This window comes from Diaporthe amygdali (assembly GCF_026229845.1).
Source record: "Diaporthe amygdali strain CAA958 chromosome Unknown NODE_24_length_778219_cov_64_757418, whole genome shotgun sequence".
In the NCBI taxonomy this organism is placed as follows: domain Eukaryota; kingdom Fungi; phylum Ascomycota; class Sordariomycetes; order Diaporthales; family Diaporthaceae; genus Diaporthe; species Diaporthe amygdali.
The window spans coordinates 558,447-581,595 of NW_026517044.1; the positions used below are offsets into that span (position 1 = coordinate 558,447).

The 23,149-nt window shown below is 54.5% G+C and overlaps 9 protein-coding genes across 9 annotated transcripts; 6 read left to right on the top strand and 3 right to left on the bottom strand.

Annotated features, from left to right (window-relative positions):
• Positions 1-2,047: 2,047 nt before the first annotated feature.
• J7T55_010791 (uncharacterized protein) lies at positions 2,048-2,318 on the top strand (the record flags this gene model as incomplete). Its single annotated transcript, XM_053130897.1, has 2 exons — positions 2,048-2,129; positions 2,191-2,318. The coding sequence occupies 2 exons, from the start codon at positions 2,048-2,050 to the stop codon at positions 2,316-2,318; spliced, it is 210 nt and encodes a 69-aa protein (XP_052991072.1).
• A 3,082-nt stretch (positions 2,319-5,400) lies between these two features.
• Positions 5,401-7,081, top strand: J7T55_010792 (uncharacterized protein; the record flags this gene model as incomplete). Its single annotated transcript, XM_053130898.1, has 3 exons — positions 5,401-5,573; positions 5,627-5,848; positions 5,908-7,081. 3 exons carry the CDS (start codon positions 5,401-5,403, stop codon positions 7,079-7,081), a joined length of 1,569 nt encoding a protein of 522 aa, XP_052991073.1.
• Positions 7,082-8,362: 1,281 nt separating this feature from the next.
• On the top strand, positions 8,363-8,800 carry J7T55_010793 (uncharacterized protein; the record flags this gene model as incomplete). The annotated part of the gene is made up of 1 exon (XM_053130899.1): positions 8,363-8,800. The coding sequence occupies one exon, from the start codon at positions 8,363-8,365 to the stop codon at positions 8,798-8,800; it is 438 nt and encodes a 145-aa protein (XP_052991074.1).
• A 225-nt stretch (positions 8,801-9,025) lies between these two features.
• Positions 9,026-10,819, bottom strand: J7T55_010794 (uncharacterized protein; the record flags this gene model as incomplete). Its single annotated transcript, XM_053130900.1, has 1 exon — positions 9,026-10,819. One exon carries the CDS (start codon positions 10,817-10,819, stop codon positions 9,026-9,028), a length of 1,794 nt encoding a protein of 597 aa, XP_052991075.1.
• Positions 10,820-13,524: 2,705 nt separating this feature from the next.
• On the top strand, positions 13,525-15,224 carry J7T55_010795 (uncharacterized protein; the record flags this gene model as incomplete). The annotated part of the gene is made up of 5 exons (XM_053130901.1): positions 13,525-13,602; positions 13,663-13,822; positions 13,933-14,191; positions 14,268-14,665; positions 14,740-15,224. The coding sequence occupies 5 exons, from the start codon at positions 13,525-13,527 to the stop codon at positions 15,222-15,224; spliced, it is 1,380 nt and encodes a 459-aa protein (XP_052991076.1).
• Positions 15,225-16,248: 1,024 nt separating this feature from the next.
• On the top strand, positions 16,249-17,051 carry J7T55_010796 (necrosis and ethylene inducing peptide 2 precursor; the record flags this gene model as incomplete). Its single annotated transcript, XM_053130902.1, has 2 exons — positions 16,249-16,478; positions 16,544-17,051. The coding sequence occupies 2 exons, from the start codon at positions 16,249-16,251 to the stop codon at positions 17,049-17,051; spliced, it is 738 nt and encodes a 245-aa protein (XP_052991077.1).
• A 407-nt stretch (positions 17,052-17,458) lies between these two features.
• J7T55_010797 (thioesterase family protein) lies at positions 17,459-17,926 on the bottom strand (the record flags this gene model as incomplete). The annotated part of the gene is made up of 1 exon (XM_053130903.1): positions 17,459-17,926. One exon carries the CDS (start codon positions 17,924-17,926, stop codon positions 17,459-17,461), a length of 468 nt encoding a protein of 155 aa, XP_052991078.1.
• An 861-nt stretch (positions 17,927-18,787) lies between these two features.
• Positions 18,788-19,660, top strand: J7T55_010798 (mmecr1 family protein; the record flags this gene model as incomplete). The annotated part of the gene is made up of 1 exon (XM_053130904.1): positions 18,788-19,660. One exon carries the CDS (start codon positions 18,788-18,790, stop codon positions 19,658-19,660), a length of 873 nt encoding a protein of 290 aa, XP_052991079.1.
• An 813-nt stretch (positions 19,661-20,473) lies between these two features.
• On the bottom strand, positions 20,474-21,514 carry J7T55_010799 (uncharacterized protein; the record flags this gene model as incomplete). Its single annotated transcript, XM_053130905.1, has 1 exon — positions 20,474-21,514. One exon carries the CDS (start codon positions 21,512-21,514, stop codon positions 20,474-20,476), a length of 1,041 nt encoding a protein of 346 aa, XP_052991080.1.
• Positions 21,515-23,149: the final 1,635 nt, after the last annotated feature.

The following is a 23,149-nucleotide window of genomic DNA, read 5'->3' on the forward strand; positions in this document are numbered from 1 at the left end:
AGGTTCACTCAGCGCACGTGGTGGTGTTAAAAGCCTCCTCAGGCAAGCCATCAGAGGGTTGTGGTGTCAGGCGCAAAAGCGTCGTCATCCAGTTGCCAGAGATTGGCATCCTGGCGAATGGCATCTTGGCACTAGGGACATCAAACCGAGACCCAGGCGATCAGCGCGTTTTGCCTGGGCCGACAGAGTGCCCGAGTCCCTGTCCATGACGAGGCAGGTGAAAACGGCAGTGCAGGCAGTCAGTGTTGACCATGCCGCCCCCCCCCCCCCTTTAAGCAGCTGAAGGTGCTTTGACGGGGTTCATCTGCACAGGCTTTGCTGCATTGTGGTTTGAAACCCAGATTGCCAGTCGATCGATCAGTGACAAGGCGTGACACCACTGTAGTCAGATGAGATGATGGATTTTGTGCCTAGCGATCATGTTAGACGCGCTTCAGACTGTGTGACTGTAAGGGACACAAGACGCTGGCTGTTTGCCTGTCTGAATGAACGTCTGACTGTTCTCACAGCCACGTCTCATCAGCCGGCGCGACGCAAAAGGGGACAAAGAGCCTCATGAATAACTAAATTCCGCCCGTCGGCATGACTGAAATGTGAGAGAGAATATTATTAGAAGCAGTAGCAAATGATAGGACGGAAAATCTCGACGGTAGATAGGGTTGATGGAGTCGAAAAGGGCGTCCCAAGCCCGGCGGCCAGACCAGAAACACGGAAGGGACGGGAAGGGCTTCTTAGGCTGTCTGATCTTCTCCCAAGCCAAGACCCTGTTCTTCCTGCTCTGCTGTGTGTGTGCAATTGTTGGCGCTGCCGATCGATCCCTGTTCAGTCGTGGTCCTGATGCGGCTCCTGGTGAGCCTCTTGTGGGGATGGAAGGGGGATCATCACTCGGCGCAAGCAAGATTGACTGCATCGCCAAGCTTTCCATCCCGTGTGCCCGTTTGTTTGGCTCCTCCCATGTTGGTAGAGGGGGGACAGGAGAATCGGGCGCCATGCAACGGTTCCCTGTTGGCAGCCGCTGTGGCTGGCGGCCCTTGAGGCTGATCAGGTACAAGTCGTCACAACTCATGTTTCACCATCCCACCGTCCAAACCCGAGCCCTGCGTCCGCTCCCGCCTCCGTCTGATGCTGGATGGGACCTGAACCCAGTAATCTCCAAAATTCCCACCGCAGTGGAAACAGCACCAAGCTTTTCTGCCTGCATTTCCATGGCACCTAGAGGACTGCCGTCTGCTGTGGCACACACTCTGTTCGGTGGGGACTGGGGGCGGGGCCGAGGGGGAACATCGGGGTATTCCTCTGCGCGGGTTGGTCTCAACATGCTAGCCATGCACACAAACACCCGCCGATCCGCCTGTAAACTGCCTGTGTTTTGCTATCCCCGCCCCCTGGCAAAGGAGATTCTCAGGAGGCCGGGTCCCTTCATGGCCGAATTACGTGGGCGGGTACTCGAGCACAGGCGAGATGTCATCATCCCGGCTTGGGCAGTTCGAGGTCGACACCTGATACGCACTGTACTGACTGTACCATGAACAGTCGGTCAGTCAGGAGGTTTAGTCTATCTAGTGCGTCTTGCTGCCCTGCTGAGCCTTCCTAATGCCGTACTGTGCCGTACTATAGTGCACCACACCAGTACTATGTACAATATGCTGTTGGGATGGCATGTCTTATGCTGGGTATGATGAGCAGCAGGTACCTTACCAAGCAGCGCTCCGCAGAGCTATACATCCCATTCCATGCTGCCCCATCCTGTACAGTCCAGTGACGGGGAAGTCTGGTCTCGAATTCCACGGGATCTTCGTCCCGAGTCTGAGATGGAGTGCTTGGACGAGGTGACATGCCGTGGCATCTCATGCCCACCATATGGAGATACAAATACCACATTTCTCTTTAGTTCTTATGTTCCATTATCATTCTTTCTTCTCTGTCCCACTGCCGAATTTCTGTCGAGACCAAGTACTGTCTTTCTCTCCTTCTTCACCAACAAACCCATTCATTACGACTTGTAATCAGTCCGTCGCCGGCCGACAACCCACCAAATCCAGCCAAAATGCAGTTCACACTCTTGACCCTCGTCACTCTCTTCGCTGCGGCCATCGCGGCACCAGTCAGCCCCAGGGGAGACGAAGACCGTAAGTAGTGGCACGGTACACGCTGGTATGAAATATCTCATACTGACTTTAATATCTCTAGTCGTTGTCCGCCAAGCCGCATCCGGGCAGCCGACCACCTCACAGGCCGCCATGACTGCTGCGGACGGCAGCGTCGTCGCCTTCAACACCGCTGGTGTCTACCTCGACTCCGTGGCCAAGGGCCTGTAAACCACTCGCTTCATGAGACGAGAGTGCGTGCACGAAGGAAGGGAGGCGCCGCCGCCGAGGGAAATGTGAGGCACTCGCCTCACGATGAGCTTGGTGGTGGTTGTCTGGCGGTATAGACGGGATCGTGTCGGCTCTCGCAGTCGCACACAGCCGCATTATTATGTTAATGGAGCTTTGGACCGGGTGGATGAGGCCTAGATTGCCACGCCCCCGTAGATGGCATCAACGGAGATGAGGAGGGAGAGAGGGGGAGGCTGGAGACAGTTGTACATTGTGGTATTTTTTAAACGGCGAATTCACTTCAACACGGTCACTTGCGGCGTTGTCCGCCCATTCTTCCTCCAAAATACCACTCTCGTTTCATGACTGGTCAGTGTCGTAACCACCGTGGTGTCGGTCGCAGTTCTGCGTACTTGAGCATCTGAATGCTCAGAGCATTAGCCGTGACAGGAGTTTTGCCGGCTGCCCCATGGCGCTCTTTCACGGCGTTGCTGGGCCAGATCTGAGAACAATACTCAATAAGCTTCATAGCCACCAACCTTTGAAAATATGAGCTTCCGGAAATGGAGCTGGATGCGAGGTAAGAGGAAACCGCGAAACGAGTCTCGCTACCTGCTCAGCCCCCTACCCCCTGGTTCATGGGTAGGGGAATGGCAACTTCCCTTGGAAGCTGAGAGTCTCGGATGTCGAATGACGCGGTGTTTCCCCCTGAACACAGGCGCCTGCCCTGGGCAGTTGCTGGAAGAGCAGGGCTGGCCTAGTCGAGGTTTTCCCATGTTGGGGACGTTTCAGGAACACAGAGCGGTCACCGACGGCGTCCGTCCCTTAATGTTATCGACTGCCGTGTGACAATGTTCTCTGTATCCATCAGATAGGACTTTTGGATCCACATTATTGGCGGGCTCGGTAAAAAAAAAAAAAATAATAAAAAAAAAAAAAAAAATTCACCCAGTCTTGTTCTGTCTCTGCGGTGAGGTCGATGATATTGTCGAGAATTCCGTCAAAACATTGTTGAGTGTCCACGACCAAGGCTCTGCAAATTGGCTAGCCGCGTACTCTCGACTGACATTCTCTTCATTTTTTTTTTTGAAAAAAAAAAATTTAAAGCAAAAGGAAAAAGGAACAAGGAAAGGGCCGCGGGGGGTCGCACAGAGCCATCTTAAGTCGAGTCGATTCGACATGAGTTGAGTTGTGTCGAGGCTCACACAAAGAACGTGCTCAGTGCTGGCTTTAAAACAGGCCCACCGACACTCAAATCCGGCTGGCTCAGCGGTCGCAAGCTGCTATTGTCGAGAGGCAGTGTTCGTCTCTGATGGCGGGTCAAGCAGTCACACCCTGGCCACTACTCCTGATCATAGGGGGCATTTGATGCTGTCGTCAGATATTTCGCGTCCTCGCCGATCAGTTCCCTCATGGTGCTCTCATCAGCAAGATGTTTCCACGATGAGGTCGTTTGTCGCGTCTCCTCGACTCCACGTGGTTGGCCCGAGACACGAGACTTTTTGGGGCAGGCTAAGGCAAACTTTGACAGGGTGTGTTGGAAATGGAGGGCGGCAGGTTCCACTGCCGCCTGCAGGGTCTCATCGGCGGTGCCTTTTGCACGATATGCTTATTTCCTGGTGAAACATGCATCTTCCATCCATCTACCCTTCTAGCTGACTTAATCAAATCCAACGGTGTTGGTCCCATCGGTGACCTTATCAGCCTCATGTTCACCAGCTCAGGGGAAATAAGGTCTTGATTAATCACCGCTGGTGGGATTGTGGCTGTTCTCTTCGGAGCATATGGACAGACCAATCGTCTTTGCCCCGTCATGAGCTTGGGCTGCGAGCCTATTTTTAGCACCGGATTTTCGCAGTGCTGTGCAGCACCGGCACGCCAACAAATGAGCCTCATCAAGACACGCCAGCGCAGAACGGGTCCGTCCGGGCCACGCGCGACTCGGCTGATGAGCGAGTGGCTCCCCGGCTGTGGGTTCGCAGAGCCACTGACTCCAGTCAGTCAGAAAGCCACCTACCAGGCCAGCCCGGAACTTTGCCCACGGAGATTCGCTGTCATTTGGGGATTGGCCACCAAAAGCCGGCCATGGAGCGTAGTGCTTTCTTGCTCCTGGCCGTTGCTGCGAGACCATCCTGAAGGATCGCAAGCGCTGTCCGCGATCTACAATTTGCCCTCAACAAACCCTTCCAGATCTTCAGCTCTTCCAACGCTAGACGCGCCAGAATCTGTTAGAGTCACATCTGCCTTGTGAAGGCTCCATTCACGCGGGATCCTACCCCGTTGCTTGGGCCAAGTCATCTCGTTGTTCCACGTCGAATTGCTTGTCCCAGCGCCGCGCGCCAGAGGTCAGGAAAGCTAACCAACTCAGCCGCAACGACATCGCACATCCTTTCTTCGTCATGACCGTCGAATTGTCAAGATGACAGACCGCCAGTCATTCTCGGGCGAGATGCTCTCGGTCGTAAAAACACACACAATCCAGCCGGCGACGCTTGCGTGGCCTTGATGTCAAATATCGTGAAGGTGGAGCCGCCCCTGGCCGCTGGATCTCAATATGCTCAGAGCGTCTGATGCTTCGCGTCACTTGTCCACTGACTCTTCATCTCTTTGCTGATGACCCGGCCGGGTCGCCCAGCCCTGCTCCGGTGGCTTGGCTTCCAGGTCTTCGGAATGTGGCAGCCTAGTGGGCACGCGCAGCACGGGTCGTGGAAAGTTCAATCTTATTCTCGAGCCGGGCTCCGATTCCATTCATCGGGCTGTGGATATCCAAAAGTGGGCTGTGTACGTTCTCTGTTCGCCCAAAATCTGGGGATACCGTATTCTTAGCAGTACTAGAATCCTACATCGTCTTAGAGCGCCCCGTCCTGAGGTGTTATTGTCACCGCCCTTTATTTTATCTTTCTTGCTTCTTGCTATAAGTTTTCGTGGAGGCATATGATTTCTGTATCTATATAGCTCCAGCACTCATCGACATCCTGTTGTCCCCAGGTCTCTCGGCGTTTGAATAAGCTTCTCACGACATCAGCTAGCCCCAGTCACACCACACCAACACCACCTATCTTGCTGGACAGGGGCCACGACGATGGTCCTCCACCGCGACCAGGCCAAATTCGACCGGGCCCAATGGCGGCTCATGGTCCTCGTGCCATCTTGGATGGTACAGATTTCACTCTACCTAGTTCTTATCGGTATATCTGCATATCTTCTAGCCAACGCCATAGGCGTTTCCGATGAAACAAATGGGACGGCAATTGCGTAGGTTGTCCAAGTCATCAACAGCTGTGGATATGTGCTGACGGTCAAATCAGATGGGAATCCATAACTATTGGCTTCGCAGCCATCTCGATACTATGCACAGCATTTGAGATATTTAGGACGTTTGCCGAGGCCCTGACACCGAAGGAGATGGTTGTCTCCAGCCTTGTTAAGCTTGTGGGAATCATCGTGTCCATGATAATGGGAGGATTGATGTCAGACACTGATCTTTCCTCATGGATCACCGGGACGCAAGTCGTTCACGGCCTATTGATGTAAGAGCAACTCATCGAAATTCCTCATCCGGATGTTTGTGCTAACAACCAGGTAATAGCATCCCGGTACTCGCTCTGGGCTCATATGCAGCCTGGATTTGGAGGTGTCTGGCCCAATACGACGATTATGGCCACCCAGCGAATGTCAAACCCTTCGGCTTTAAGAGTGATCGTAAAGACAAACTCTCCCACTCCCGCAACGAGTCCGATGACTGGGATGTTGAGCTCCGCGCATCCTGGGCCTCGAGGGAGGTAGCCATGGGCAACGCCGTCGATATCACATCACCACCCCCGACGTCACCATCACCGGAGGACGCTCCTGCCAAGACCCGAGAGCGAGGATCTTCGTTCGTCAGGGTCGGCGGGCGCCTCAACTTCAGCCTGACGAATGACGTGGACGCAACAAACGAGCACGCCAGCCGGAGCCGCGCCAACTCGTCATCCGCTCTCATGGGCAGCACTAGCACAATTTTCGAGTCGATACCCTTGAATATGTCCACACCCGACCTGGTCATCCCGAAGAGGCCAGCGTCCTACATCTCCGTAACAGGCACGGGGCTCGACCGCCGCGCCTCGTACAACCACACCCGCGACACGGCCTTCGACGAGTACGTCAAGCAGCACCGCAGCCGGCAGCAGAACATGAGCCAGAGCTCCATCGCCTCCAGCAGCGGCGGTGGCCGCAGCAGCAGCGCGCCGTTGGCTCGCGTCCGCGCGCTATCCAACACGGACCGCACCGCGGCACAGCAGCAGAAGTTGAAGAACGACGTCGACGATGCTATGGGTACCGCATTCGGCTGGGGCACGGCGAGCAGGTCGTCAAGCCTTGACAGTGTTATGGCCGGGGGCACACCGCCTGCGATTGCCGTGGGCGGCGGCGCGGTGCCTAATGCCAAGTCTGTGCGGAACAGCCTCGGGCGGGCGCCTAGCGACGGCAGCGAGAGGGGAGCGGTGGACTCAGTACCCGAAAATGGGGATAACAACGACAGCCGAGACGGTGATGTCGACGAGGAGACACGGCAGAAGAATGTGGACGAGGCGAGTCGGGCTCTGCTCGGCGGACAGCAGGAGGAGGACGACTATATCCATCCGGAGTCGTTGAGGCCGGGCAGTGCAAGGCCCAGGGCTCTGAGTGAGACGATCGAGTTCATCGTGACGCCGCCGCCGAGAACGCCGACCGAGGAAAAGGACGGCGGAGTGCGGAAGACGTGGGGAGCTGCATATCAGCTATAAGAGAGGTGGAGGAATGATACCCATTGTTTTCGAGAAGCGTAGCATATTTCATAATAACAAACACCATGTTATGGAAGAACGTGTCCTTACTTAAAGTGAACGATTGTGTGTGAATGGATTAGCATCTCATGAGGATCCCAGCCATCAACCCGGCACCAGAATTGACTCAAAGGAGCTTAGCAACTGGAGAGCTCTGAATGATGGTTGCTGCCTCCTTTAAGGCCCAAAGCGAAGAAATTAAGAATTGTGTAACCACTGTGACTCAAACAGATCTTTTGTTCCTGGGTAGGAATGAAGACCGAGTTGGTGACTAGGATGCAACCAAAGAAGGACATTAACAGTTATTTCACATGTAAGAGTCTGGATGGAAATATAGCCAAACACAATTTTCCCTGCAAGCACGCTCATCCGCCTTCACAAACATTTAAAGCTAGTAAGTCAAATTGAGAGATCATAAATACCTTGAATCTCCTCCAATCAACCCCGTGAAAGACCATCACTCTGCTTCCAGGGACCCCAATATTCGGCTTTGACCTGAGAAGTACAATCTTTTCTGGGAGATGATATACCATGAGATAAACTTCTATTGCTCTTGGTTCTTACAAAATGATGTACAGGATGATTCCCAGGCTTTGATATTTACATTCTACACGCTCTTGGGTGTCTATGAGAATTTAGTGATACTCGCATAAGCCGTATGCGTATAGCTACTCGCAAGAGCTTTTGAGACACAAGAATCCCAGACCTCATCAAAACAGAAAGCTGTCTAAATGGGAAATTCAAGCTCCTCAAGCACACTGAACACCGTCAGTGTTATATCCCTTAGTTCGTCTACTTCGTACTTTTAGCCGACTATTTTCACCCACATCTGGGATTGGGAGGCCAGCATTTCTGGCATGACGTGGAATACAACAAGAGCTGAAGCTCAAGAGTCAATGAAGAATGGCCTTATGGTCATAGGAGATTGTGACTCGGCAGGTGCTTACAAAGTGAAGTTGAAGTACAACAATCGTCCGTTGTAAGTCGGACTCACAGAAGCAAGGGCGTATTTGCCAGACCATTCACTGCAATTATTCACCTAGACTTCGCAAAAGAATCACCAGCTGTCCAGCAAGTATATAAACCTCGCAGATTCCAGAAAACTGTCTTGCTTTTCTTCTATCCTTCTCAGCACGACAAGGGTATTCGGACTCACAGCAACCTAACTTTCCCTGAAACAATCACGCACAGCATCTCCCTGACAACTGCGGTCATCTCAGGTGTATAATAAAGCCAGTCAACATGCCAAACCAAACCAACCCTTCCCAATTCGACCCTCCAGACTTCTTACTCAATGCCATCAATTTGGAGGTCAAATGCGCCAGGCAAACCTACCTCTTCCTCCGTGACGTCTTCGGTCAAGCCGTCTCCACAGCACCTTCGAGCGAACAGCAGATACCTTGCCAAGTCTCGCCCGACGGCAAGCAGGCCATCTTCCAGATGGCGAACATGAAACTTCACTTCAACACCGCCACATCCGCCGAACACGCGGTTGAAGGGCGCAGCGTTAGCATCAACGTCCTTGTCAACGATGTCAACAACGTCAGGCGGGTGCTCGCCCGGGAGGGAGTCGAGTACAAGACTGGAATATGGGAAGAGGGACCCGGGCGTCCAAAGTGGCTGACGTTCGTGGACCTGGATGGATACAATTGGAGTGTTGGAGATCTCGTAAAACTATGAGTCTCGAGACAGGAATGCAGGTACCAGAGTAATGAAATCAAGATATGCTTGAAAGACGCCAGACGATCCGTGAATATGCAAAGCTCCCACATGACTTGGTATCTCCCTCGTGAACAAGATGTTTCCGATGCATCCTTCGTACACCTCCTTGAAACTCCTTGCAATGATCAGATGCAGCCGCAACCAAATGGACGGCCCATAGTATGACACAGTGTCTCCCTCACCTCACAGCGTCGCGTTCCTCACAAACCCATTCAGCCCAGCCCCAAGCAGTGGAGGTTTCTCAACCGGGCTCCTCCCGTTGCGGTACTTCCACAACCGACTCAGCTCCTTGACCTTCACCTTCTCAGTCGCCAGGCCCAACCTCCGCCGTAGAGCGATGGGGCTCTCACCATTATGCATAAAGACTTCGGCCGCGCCAGACTTACTCTTCCCCTCCTCCTCCCCGTCCGACTCATCGTCCGAGCACCCGAGGTAGCTACTCGCAAACGCCTCCCTCTCGTTCGCGCCCGCGTCGCCCGACTTGCCAATCACAATCTCGCTCTCCATGAACTCATTGCCAACCTCCTTGCACCCGACCAGCTGGCCAGTGACGGCGTCCTTTGCGAGCGGGAACATGCCGTCCAGGTAATGCTGGATGAACTGGTGGCCCCCGCGGCCGTCGGTGCGCGAGAACAGGCGCCCGATGAAGCGCGGCATCGACCGGTCCGCCGTCGCCGACGTCGCGAAGTGCAGCACCCCCCACAGCGCCACGAAGTCGGTCGTGTGCGCGTAGTGCTCGATGTGGCCGATCGCGCGCTCCGACTGCGTCGCGGGGCTGTGGTGGGACGTCTCCTGCTTGGCCAGGCTGCGTACGCGGTGGTCGCCTGTGCCTGCGCTGCCGTTCGGGGCTAGGCCACTTGTGCTTGTCCTGATGGGCGGCGGCGGAGAGGATCCTGGGGTCGGGGGCCGGCGGCTGCGGTGGCGCGGGGACTGGTGAGAGCCCACGGCGTGTCCGTTCGCCTTACCGGCTTCCAAGCTGTCTGAGGCGGATGCTGGTCTTTCGCCGTCGCGTGCCACAACATCTAGTGATGCCTCCAAAGGCCTTTTTTCCGCCTTGACTTGGGATCCCACCGTTCGATATGGGTTGTTGAAGTGGTTCGCAGCGTTGCCGAAGGTGTAGACCTCCAACTTGCTGAGCAGGTTCTGGGGGAGTTCTTGCAGCAGCCAGTCGAGAACCAGACCTCCTTCGATCCCACCTTGAGAGTGCAGGATGAAGACAATCTTGGAGTACTGCGGATTGTACAGCTTCTCCTTGATGATGCGATAACACAACCGCACGTCGTTGGTGGCGTAGCCGAGGTTTCGCTGGATCAGACACTCGATCACGTCAAACACCACCCCGTCAGTCCTATTATGAACCCCAATGATGGGCCTGCCGAACGTCAACGCCAACCGGTTTAGGCAACTCTTCATCCAGTGCTCGCCACAAGCCACTCCGTTCAGGAATATCCATTGCTCGTGAGCGAACTTTTTCTGGTCAGGCTTCGCATACTCGGGGTCTGAGTGGAACAAGACTTCTTTGGCGTTGATGAGAAGGCAGAGGCCTTTATTCACGCCCACAAAGACTGCCACGATTGCCAAGGTTGTCCAAAGTGGAAGGATCAGGGCCACAGGCGGTAGGCAGATTATCATGACCAGCTGGAGGATGGCCAGGACAACGTGGATGAAGATACACCAAAGGTTTCCTCTGGTGGGCGCAAGCTCGGACAGATCCCCGGAATCGAAGGGCCTCCATGGCAGTATGATATATGGGAGAGCCCAAATGTAGTAGAAAAAATAATAGACATCCCACAGCAACAGCCTCGAGGGCTTATCTGTGTAGCTGTAGTTGATGACGGTCGGGTTGTCTACCTGGCTGCCGTAGAAGTCGACCGTACTCGACGATGCTGTCGATGAGGCGGAAGCTGAGGTATCATCGCGGCGGAAAGCGGGCGACTTGAACAGCTTCCGGATCATGGGTGCTGCCGTCGGATCCATGCTCGAGGCTGGCGCAGAAGGAGCTGGATGGAGCCAGGACTTGATGCCGACAAAAGGAAAAGCCCAGATGAAAAGAGCAGATAAGCAAACAGAAAGCACGCAGAACGAAACAATGGAAATCATTGAAGCTGATGCTCGAGTGCACCAACTGCCGCTCCTTGTATACAGCTGAAGAGGAAATGTAGTCTACTCGCCTAGCTGGTCACAAGGAGGGCAGATGTCTCAGAAATGGGAGTGAACACCATATTCTTTGCAGCCTGGCTGCTGACCACCTGCACAGCCCTCAGCCCTCAAGCCCACAGCACAGTCAGACTGCCGAGCACTGGATGGCTGCCCTGGCAGGCCTGGCTGCTGCTGATTCTGCTGCTACCGTACCATAGCAATCTAGCACTGCTGCAGGCTGCAGGCTGCAGATCGGGCTGCTCGTTCACATCGTGCGCGAGCCAATAAATACTCCCTTCATTTCGCAGGGCCAGGTCACAGCCCCTTATTTTCCTAGCGCTGACCCATGGCTGTGGTCCATCTTTCGGTGCTGCCCGTTGGCGATCCAGTCTGTCGGCTCCTTTCCGTCACGGTCGGTGAACGAGCCCGCCCGTTGAAGGGTCCAGACTCCAGAGCGTTTCGGAGCTGAGTCGAGCCAAGACATCAAATCATATCTTTCTCCCACTGCATTCTCGAAGGGGGGGTGTTCATCCCCCCTTCTATAGGTCCTGCTAAATTGAGCCTAGCTCGGAGTCGATGACCCACAGATCTTCAGGCTAGGCCTGTTTGGGCTAACACCCCACAAGTGTAAGTCAACCAACACAAACTTCCAAATCATCCTAACCATAGCCAGAGTAGTTTGAACGCAACGGATTGCAATACTCTTTCATCCCGAATAATTTCCATGTGCAAAATAACTCCCACCATTCAATAGTCTGTCAGATCTTTGCTTAAGGTCACCGATCCGGGAGACTATATCGACAGCAAAATCCAATATGGAATGGTGACGCAAGTGCAGATACAGCTTCGTATATACTAATTGTGTATTCTCCGTTACATGCCATGATAAACACAAGCATTGCAGAGGCAAATCAGAAGTCCATTCCGTGTACGAAAGAGCATCATTTACACTGGAAGATGATCGAGACCACTACGATGGGCACACCTGCGGATTTTGCAAGCAGAATATTGATATGGCGATGAAGGAGGAGGCCATTCAGGCGATATGGACATCTGGATCAAGACCCAGATGAGATTGACAGCAAATGCACACCCAGGAATCAAAAGTTCCGGACTGTTCAACTGCAATCCCGAAGTTCATGTGTCACTTGTACTTGTACGGGCCACGATTCACAATCACAGACCGGGCCCGTCACAGGTCGGAAGGGAATCCGAGCCTTACATTTGATTCGGCTCCATCGCACCCGTCGGCACGTCAGGACCTCGGTGCTGTTGTATCCCATAACAAGAAAAATACTGCACTCGGCAAGGAGAGACAGTCGGACTAAAGCCAAACCCTAAGTTTGTGGTGATTGCTGTAGGGCATGCAAGACATACTGAGTAATTCAGGCGTGAGTGATATCAGAGCACATGACTGCACGAACCAGACAAGGAAAGAAGCAGATTCAGGCTGTGGATGCGCTTGCGTTGAGGGTTAAAAAATATTAACAAAGCCTATGCATGGCTATGACATCTTGGATTATCAATACTGCAGCGATCGTATGGAATTTCTCTTGGTCAATCAGAAGGATCCTTCCATGTCATTGTATTGTTGTTGGTAAGCAGTCAAAATCCTATCTGTTCTCCGGGTTGCTGTCCAATCAAGTCTTAGGAGAGAGAATGTCCCCGAGGCTACAACTCACCGAGCATCAAGATCAGCAATATCCATGCGGCTTACTATGGCTAGAAAATCCCTAACAAATGCAAACAAGTGTATGCCCAGCCAGAACAGGCATAGTGGAAATAGGCTCGACCACTCAAACCGCATACACAGCCAACACGTACAGCACAAGATGTGTTTGGAGGCAGTGGCGCCTAGTTGCAGCCGCTTAGTTACACGGCATATGTGTGCGTGGTGCCGGAGCCATCAGTGTTGCCTTGTGTCTGCCTAGCCAAGACTACATTGTTTATAACCCCTGACCAAAGAATCATTCTCTGACGCCATGCAGCTGTCAACAGCCTTGAAATTTTTTGTTTTCTCCCCACATGCCGAGTGCATCTCGGGGAATTTATGGTGTTTTGAAAGCTTCTTTACTTATCTTTACGTCCCGGTCTTTCATTCACCCAGTGTCAGCTTCCGCAGGGTCTCTCACCGCCATACCTAAATCAAGACGGTATTCTATTGTATAATTACATCTGCAGTCATGGATGTCTTTCCCTCTCTTGGGGGCATATCCACGGTGGCGATCTGGCCGGTGTTAATGATGAATTGGCGGAGGATTGTCGCTTACTTCCCAGCCGTCGAAAGAGTTGTCGACCGGTTCGACTCGGAGAAATTGCTTCATGCATTGCTGGGAACACGTACTGGCCTCTCCATGCTGGGGGTTCTGTCCTCCGTTGCGGCCGCCCACTTCGTCCACCTGGCTTGGAACGCCACTTGGCGCCTCGCAATGGTTACGCTTCATACCAAATGCTCCCTCTCGGAACATAGTAACATCCATGATCAGGTTTTAAGCTGGGTTACTAAGAACCCCAAGTTTCGGTCGGCCACTAAGGTAAAAATCATGGACCAAAATGAGAGTAAGGTGGAAGTCTCGGACACCGAAGACTCCATCGATATCGAGCGGATGATGAACGAGATAGTATGTTGTAATCGCGAGGCCACAAATCTCCCCGACATCGACCAGCTGATTTCTCATTAGCCTCCTACTTTTCGTCCCGAGATCGGCCAGGTCCGATTCTGGCACAAGGGTGCGTACTTCTGGATGTATGAACGCAGAGACAAGAAGCTCGAGTATCACGGCAAGGAGGCCCCAGACAATTGGCTGGACATTTACTGCTTCAGCTGGAATCGAAGCACAAGTAAGCTCTACTTGTCTTCTCTTTTATTCTTTCCTCACGCAGACTCACCACCTCTCTGCGTGCTTCGCGAGGGTGATAACAGGATCAGGAATCACTAACCAAAGCCAAAGAGCCTTTGAAAGACTTGCTCGTGACAATTTTAAAAGAAGATGCTGCTCAAAATTGCGGAAAGACACTCATATGGTGCCCCGAGCGGCAAATGACACCGTATAGCAGTATGCCTTACTGGTTGCGGACTCGATCACGCCTCAGACGGCCACTCAGCACCGTCATATTGAACGAGCAGCAGAAAGACACAGTTGTGGACGATATCACGAGCTTCCTCTCTCGGTCGGGGGTAATGTGGCATAAGGAGAAAGGATTGCCTCTGTAAGTATTCAGCCAGAACGGTGAGCTTTGAAGTTGTCGTAATGGTTGCATTGACACGAGAATCGCCAAAACCCAGTCGTTTGGGCTATCTGTTCAGTGGCCCTCCCGGAACAGGAAAATCGTCCCTGGCTTTCGCCCTTGCCAGCAACTTTGGTCTTCCTGTCTATATGATCAACCTATCATCCCCTGGCTTCAGTGACTCCGACATAGAGTCACTCTTTTCTAGTGTCCCTCGGCACTGTATTGTGCTCCTCGAAGACGTCGACGCCACCCAGCCCTTGTCAAGGAACCTCACGGACGCGAAGGGAACTGGCGAGCCAATGACAGCTTCCGCGGTGCTGCCATCACCAGATGAAGATGATGAACCGCCATTTCCGCCACCTCCTAGGAGCAAGCGATCAAGCGGCAGACGCGGCAACTCGGTTACTTTAAGCGGCCTCCTCAACGCCATTGACGGGGTCGCTGCGTCGGAAGGTAAGTCACCACAGCACCGTTCCCAACACACAACAACAACCAAGGAAGCCCGCCATCTAACATTATTTCCACAGGCCGCATCCTGATAATGACAACCAACCACATCGAGAACCTGGACGAGGCACTGATCCGGACGGGACGCGCCGACCGCATCGTGACATTCACCAACGCAACCAAGCATCAGGCGGGCGAGATGTTCGTCAACGCCTACACTGGGACGCGCTGGGGCCAGCACATGTCGCGCGAGGCGGTCCTGCGGCACCCGGAGATGGAGGAATGGACCGACGGCGACATCGAGCGGCTTGCTCGCGAGTTCTCGGCTAAGATCCGGGATGAAGAGTTCAGCCCTGCGCTGCTCCAGCAGTACTTTAAGGATTTCCGGGCGGAGCCACGGCGGGCCGTACGGGAGCTGGATGCGTGGATGGAGGACCCCCGCGGGTACCGGAAGCCTTCGCTTAGGCACAACCCTGATGGGTCTGTGGATGAGGCGAAAGAGGTGGAGGAGAAGTCGGGCGGAGACAAGGATAGTCCTGTCGATCATCCGACGGGTTCTGAGTAAGCATAAAAGGGCGGTGGCCTGAAGATATCTACCACAGCCACGGATCAGACGCTGTCTCTTACAGGAGCGAAATGACTGATACACACAGCATAGAATTTCTTGACTTTATCGATTGACTAGCATTTCGGTAGCTACCATTGTCAAATTTGAAGTGTAGGTAGCTTCAAACAAATTGTCAGGTATATGAGAACAATAGAAGAAGTTAGATGTCTTTCATCCTTCATAAGAAGAAACGGTCGATGATACAAATGGTCTTTATTCATGTGCTTGATGGGTTCCAGGGTTCTCAGCCTGAGTCGTAGACTACTCAAGTCAACGTTCAGACTCTGGCACTGACTCTGAGTAAGAAAGCCATGCGATTACCCACAAAGGGCAATGCCGACTCTGTGATGTTCAACCTGGTTGTCGAGGGTTAGATGCAAGTAAGTCCCAGCTCGCATGATATTGCCGCGATAATTCATTTCCTAGATTTGGGTTGCTGTGCTGATGCCAACTGTTGAAAGGAGAGAACATATGAGAAAAGACTTTCTTCCTCGCCCACCTGACGGAGACCGACTCATGACAGAGGAGAAGGCCCCGGCCCGGATGATCTGTTTTCGGTCCGCCGTCCGACTGCTACCTATAAATAGGCCATCACAGCCTTACCGCAGTTCCACTCAGCACTGGGGATGGTTGGCAAGACCATAGTAAAGTGTGGGCAGCTTGGGGTCGGTGGTAGGGGGCCATCTATCTTGAGAAACCTCATTTCGTTTACTCTCTGTGTAGGGTGAATTTGGGGAAACCTCGAGGTCTTGATGAGAAGAGAAGTTGGTTTTCGAGAATATAAAGGTGAGCGGTGGAAGGGGCGTTGAACAATGAATTTACTCACTCCTCACCACCACCATTATCAACACCCGATCCAACTTCATTGTCTATCCTTCAGCCTCTACGGCAACACACTCTTTACGAATCATCTGGCACTCCTTTGGACAAGAAACTTCATTTGTCACTTACAATCACCTGTAATATCCAAAATCCCTTCATCATGTCTCTCCGCGCCGCGATCTTCAGCCTCGCCGTCATGGCTGGTTCCGCCTTCGCCGCACCGGCCAAGCTCGCAACCCGCCAAATCATCGACCACGATGCCGTGGCCTCCTTCTCCGAGGCTGTTCCGGACAGTGCCGTTGGCAAGCTCATCACCAAATACGCGCCGCACCTCCGTATCGCAAATGGCTGCGTTCCGTTCCCAGCTGTTGACTCGATGGGCAACATTGGGTAAGTTGAATCGCCAACAGGATAACTTGTGAAGAACAGATTATCTAACATACCGACTATCACAGTGATGGCCTGAAGCCAACAGGCGACATGGCCGGCGATTGTTCATCCAGCCAGGGCCAGGTTTATGCACGTGCAGCTACCTACAAGGACAGGTTCGCCATTATGTACTCGTACTACATGCCCAAGACGGAGCCATCAGCCCTCCTGGGCCACAGGCACAACTGGAATAACGCCATCGTGTGGCTGTCGGACGATAGCGACGCGGCGACGCTGCTGGGAACATCCCTCTCGCAGAAGTCGTCCTACGACCAGAGCAAGACCCCGGCTCTCGATGGGGATGCGCCCCTCTTCTACTACAAGTCTAACTGGCCCACCGTCCACGAGCTGTACTACGACTCGCTGGAGGGCCAGCAGGAGAGTGTCCGTGTGGTGGACGTGCCGCTGGTCGCGTGGGACAGCCTGCCCACTGCGAGCCAGGAGGCTCTGACGACTGCTGACTTCGGGGACGAGGTAGTGCCATTCATTGACGCCCACTTCAACGACAAGCTCGGTGCTGCGTATGAGGCATAGGTCATGTTTTCATGAATATTATGGATTGGGAATTTGGCGTATTGGCGTATTGGTCTGGAAAACAGATGGTTTGGGGGCTTCATACTAGGAAAGGGGACGGGGACGGGCATTTGGTTTTAGCAGATCAATAATCAGCGCTGTCTGGAATTCCTGTCGACTGGGACAATGTTAGTATTTCTCAATTGGTTGATGGCCGTAAAGGAAGTGTGACGGGGACGCAGCTCGGCTGGCTGGATTTGAGTGAGCATGTAACTCATATATATCTGAAGAACACAGCTGAAGGTTTTTGACTCACAGTCTACCTGTTTCTTTATTGGGAGATCCACCCACGTTATGTACTTTGATACTTGAGATGGCTTCAGAGCGAGCCAAGCAGTGGACGTGTCCATCGTGGTCATGGCCTCCTCTCACGCGACGTACTTGGTGTGGCTACCGGTAACCAAGACTTTCTTGTCGTCCCCTTCCTTGACGACCTTCCTGATCTCGATGCTCGTGTAGGCCAAGTTCCTGCCAAGCTTGTTGAGCCAGCACTCGACCTCGACCGCGTCGCCGACCTTGGCACTCGCCACATAGGAGATGTGGATGTCGGTCGAGACACCCGTTTTCTGGCCGCCGCTCTTTGCGACGATGGCCATGCCGGCGGTGAAGTCCACTATTGCGGCGGATGTGGTGCCGTGGATGCCGCCCAGGGAGTTGACGTGCTTGTCTTCGAGGACCAGCTGGCCAGTGACACGGCCATCCGAGGTGGCAGAAATGAGCTTGATGGTCGGGATGAGGATGCTGTAGGGCTGGGAGGTTGTGATCTTGGTAGCCCATACTTGCTCAACATGGCTGAATACCGATACCGGGGCGTTGGAGGGTGTGGAGTCTGCCATGTTCGTTGTGATGCTGAGATATATGTGGTAGATATTGGAGAGTGGAAGATTGAGGGAGGTGGATTGAGACGGTCCAAGAGAGGAAGCCGATATTTGGGCAATCCCTGGCGAGACTGGTGAGGAATTGAAATTGTGAGATGGATTAAATGTGTACAGTCATAATCGTAGCGATATCTCAGGGACCAACCAATTCCTTGCTGACTCGACCTCACGACATGAATCGGTTGTGGATTGACTGGTTGAGCAGAGCAGCAAGCGCCTCACTTCTGCTGCAAGTGGCTTTGCTGTGGCTTCGGCTCTCTTCTAGCTTCCAAACCTCCAGGGGTTCCTGACCCTGGACACTGCTAACCCCCAGGCGGGGGTGGAGCTTCCCAGGGATGCTGACGTACCTCTTGGCGCCAGGCTAGACACATGCTGGTGTTGATCCGTCATACAGTAACCGCAGGCTAGCAGCTGGAGCAGCTGAGCAGGCGAGCAATGAGCACCCCGCGGCTCGGCCTCTAACCCCTCCTCCAGCTGAGCCTAACGTAACCAGGTAGCCGTCGTCTCACCACCCTCCCGCAACTCCCTCTACCCGTCTTGATAATCTAGACTATTGTTGGACTGCAGCACGTTAGACAGGCACCATTGCAACTCCTCTTCTCCACGCCCCTCCTACCTCTTCCCTGCCTCTCACAAGCAGCAGCTCGACGCTGCTCTCTCCGCCCTCCCCGCCCTCCTCTGCCTCGTCCTTCTTCCTCTTCCTCTTCGGCTCTCTCCTCTCTCTTCACCCTCTCTTGACCATTCTCACCAGATCCAGTCTCTGCCACTCGACCCACGTCTTTCTTTCACCAAAGAGACAACCCAAAACACACAGCAGCCATGGCCACCGCCGAACACTGCCTCTACTGCTTCGAGACCCTCGCAGCGAAGCTCGAGAACCGCAAAGGACTAGACCTGGAAGAGGTACAGAACTCCTTCACCGAGTACTCCGCCTTCCTCGCCTCCGACGACGCCGCCGAAGCCAAGTCCAACAAGCCCGTCAAGAAGCTGCCCGCCCTGCGCCGCCTTGTCGGCAACACCAGCTCCTCTAGCTCCTCGTCCTCGTCCACATCCTCCCTGCAGTCTCCCGAGTCCGCATCGGGCAGCTCCAGCTCCACCTCCCTGTCAGCAAACACCTCAGCGACGTCCGTGGTCGGCGGCGGCGCAGCCGAGCCCGTGACGGACCCGGACGCCGAGTACCCGCTGTTCGTGACGTGGAACAAGGCCGCGGGCGGGGGCGAGTACCACCTGCGGGGGTGCATCGGGACGTTCGAGGCGCAGCCGCTGGCCGAGGGCCTGTCGTCGTACGCGGTGATCGCGGCGCTGCACGACAGCCGCTTCAGCCGCGTGTCGGCGCGCGAGCTCCCCTCGCTGCAGGTTGCCGTCACGCTGCTGACCGACTTCGAGGACGCCGCCGAGATCCTCGACTGGGAGCTCGGCACCCACGGCATCCGCATATCTTTCCAGTGGGACGGCCGTCGCCACGGCGCCACCTACCTTCCCGACGTCGCTACCGAGCAGGGCTGGACCAAGGAGCAGACCCTCGTCAGCCTGATGCGCAAGGCCGGCTGGGAGGGCAGGCGGGACCGGTGGAGGGAGGTCGCGGACGCCGGCGCTATGAAGGTCGTTAGGTACCGCGGCGACAAGGAGCAGCTCCTGTACGACGAGTACAGGGGCTGGAGGGAGTGGGCCGACGAGCATTGGGAGCTTTGATGAGGATAGAGTGTGTGTTGTGTGCTTGACGGCGTCTTTGGAAACAGGATGGAGTTTGACGTGGTACAGGGTATTTTTACAGGGCGTCTCAGGTTATTTACGACAGGTCAGTCAGGCTAGGAGAGCACGATATGGAGCGAAAGGTAACGGATAGAGGGCTATTCCCCTTCCCGGCATGTCAGTTGAAAGACGTGAGTGGATAGATGCAATGGTATCAGAATCAGTTCAGCACCTAGCTGGTCAATATTGGCCGTAATTTAACAGAACTCGCGTGAAAGCTTCGAGCCGGAAATCTATTGACACGAGTGTGTGCAACGGCTCATTTATATGGCCAACAATACTTTCCTCTCCGAGCAGAACTTCGAAGACAAAAAAGACAGCAAGCAAACCCCAAGAATCCCATGAAGCTGAGATCCTTCCTGCTCAGCTAACGACCGTAGCTACGCCTGATCCACCATAAACGCCTGGCCACACAACCGGGGGATATAATGGCTTGGAGGGAGGGAGGGGGATATAAAAGCAACCCTCCAGAGCAACAGTGCATAAACACATATACGGACATAGGAAACGAGAAAAAGACAAGGGGGGACGAGTCGATCGGAACGAGATCGAGTGGACTTTGGCCGCTTGGGGAGAAACCCCGGCCAGTGAACGAACAACCCATTTGAGAACCAGCCCAGCCGGGCCCAACCAAAAATTAAAACACCACACTTTTTGTGCCGTATCATACGCATCATCACCACCGGAAAATAAGCCACGGACGCAGATCGGTCATTCCTCTCCCTCTCCTTCTCTTTCCATCACCAATTCTCATCACCAACACCTCAGCTTCCTCCAGAACCCACCGCCTGCCCTCCTATCATCCCCGTCCGCCGTGTCCCGGTCGTCGGGCTTCTCGCTGACTCCGTCGCTCCTCGGCAGTGGGCTCAGGGGCTTGGTGGCACCTCGCCTGTCAAGCTGGCCACCGGCGGCGGCCCCACTGGCGCCGGAGACGCCCATCTCGGCCAGGCGGCGGGCCTCGACGACCCTGCGGACGATGAGGGCAAAGGTCTCCTCGATGTTGACCTCGAGGCGGGCGCTGGTCTCCATGAAGCCGCAACCCCGGCGGCGGGCCCAGTCCAGGCCCGTGGCGGCGCTGACCTGCCGGCTCTCCTGCAGGTCGCACTTGTTGCCGGCGACGATCTTGACGGGCGCGACGGTCTTGGCGGACGAGCTGCTGCCGTACTCGGCGGTGGGGCTGACGCCGGCCTTGCGGGCGCGCTGGGCGTTGTCCATGCGCGTCTCGGCCTCCATGTCGATCAGGTCGTTGAAGTAGCCCAGCGAGTCGAGCGAGTCCTTGACGGTGATGTCGTAGACCATCAGGAAGGCGTCGGCGCCCAGGTTGGAGGTGGCCCACATGCCGCGGTACTCCTCCTGGCCGGCCGTGTCGGTCAGGTGCAGGTGGTAGATGGCGCCGTCGATGCGGCGGGTGATGCTGTAGCTGTCCTCGATGGTGGGGTCGTACTCGGACGTCCACTGCGACCGCACCAGTCGCAGGGTGATGGAGCTCTTGCCGCAGCCGCCGTCGCCGCAGATGGTTATGGAGATGGGGATTGGTGGTTGGTTCTGTGCCGCGGCCTGCTGGTGCATTGTGTTCTGCGAGGCCGCCCGCGGGCGATTCGCGGAGCTTGCTGAGGAGGGCATCTTGCGCAGGGTCGAGGGCGAGGCGGCGGCGGCGGCGGCGGAAGGGGCGGGCGGGGTGAGGGTGGAGCGGTGCGAGAGGTAGAAGGGCTGGTTATGCGACGAGGAGGAGGGGGTCGTCGGGACCAGGATGGAGTGCTTGCGCGAGATGGAGAAGAGCTCGTTTGCCGCCAGATTGCCGTCGATGTCGGGGTTCGCTGGCTATGTGGGGGTTCTGTTGTTGAGGGGGCTGGGTCGAGTTGAAGCACCAAAGCGAGATAGCATTCGACCGGTAGGAGTTGTGCGCAGGAGGAGTAGATAAGCACGAGGAAGCACGAGGACTGTTGCTGGCCTGGACTGTTTTGTTTGAATGTAGATCGTGTTTTGTTTCGACGCCTGGTCGAGGGGTTGTTCCACAAGCTTGGAGAAGGAGTGAGCGATCGGTGGGTATCACAAAAAAGGGCGGTTCGAGGGATGGTCGGAAGGAGAGCGATGGCGTCGCGATGAAACGGGGCAGACAATTGATAGCTGTGGGTGGTTGTGGATGTCGGGCAGGAGATGCGATTGGAACTGGTTGAAACTGTTGAAGCTTGGGTCGCGATGAGGTAGGCAGGCAGGCAAGAAGTCCCGAGGTGCTCTCTCTTGTGGTCTTGCTTCGCTCTTTTGCTGCTGCAGGTGTGGGCGGGGTGGGGCCGATGACAGGTGCTGCAAGTAATAAGAGGTGATGAGGAGAAGCGAAGGGGAAAGTAGGTGGTGGTCTAGTGTACGGAGTAGAAGGTGGACTAGAAGGGTACTCGATCGACTAGTGTGAACTGTAGTGTGATGTACTAATAATATGTATAATAACAGCAATATTAATAACAAGAAGAGGAGACGACACGACAAGAGGCGAGTCGAGTTTGCACCGGTGGTGATGACGGGCGGCGGTTGTGCCCAAGGCTATGCAGAGCTGAGCAGAGCAAGCAGAGCAATGATTGACTGGTGGTGAAGAATAAGAACAGAGAGAATGCTAAAACCTTGTATCTATCTAGTTGTTCTTTTCGTCTCGTTTGATTAATTGTGCACTGCAGCAGCGGCACATTTGGATTGATTACCCACTCTGGTGTCTTCCCCGAGATATGACAGGACCCAAAGGGGAAATATGCTCGTGCACCGTCGCAGGGGGGTGCTGTGCGCTACCAGAGCAGATATCATTGTCAATGTAAATGGCAATCTTGCTCTGTTCTCTCTCTGCCTAGGTACTGTATCTGTTTCTGTGAGCCTGCTTGTCTGCCTGCCTGCTGTATTCTCTCGCCCACAACAGCATGCACCTATATAACACTGTGCATGCTGTCTTCCACGGTCCGCTCAATACGTGTGTCATGATCAACCATAGTCCAGTTCATGAGAGAACCAAGTTCGGAGACCAGCATCGGCCGATATTTACATCCGTGCTTCTTCCTCGCCCCCTCGCCCCCCCTTCGCCCCTCACCCACGGACTCTCGATTCCTCGTCCTGAGGGAAAACGGGGCCCGCCCTGCAACACGCAAAATAGCACAGGACTCCCGTGGATGACACGATCGAATGGGGATTGCCGAACGGCTCCCGTCCTTCCTCCGTGGAACAGGGAAAAATTCTTTTTTCTCCGTTGTATTTTTGGCCGTCGATGAGTCGTCTGTCTTCCATCCATCTTCCATTTCCGCCGTCCCACCGTCCACCTCCCTGATGACACCGTTGCTCTGGGGACCCCCAATTGGTGCATTCAGTGTGTCGGGTATGATTTCGTGTATGTGTGCGTGCGTATAGACGTGATGGTGCGGTCCCGCTGTATGATCTTATTGGCGAATGCCT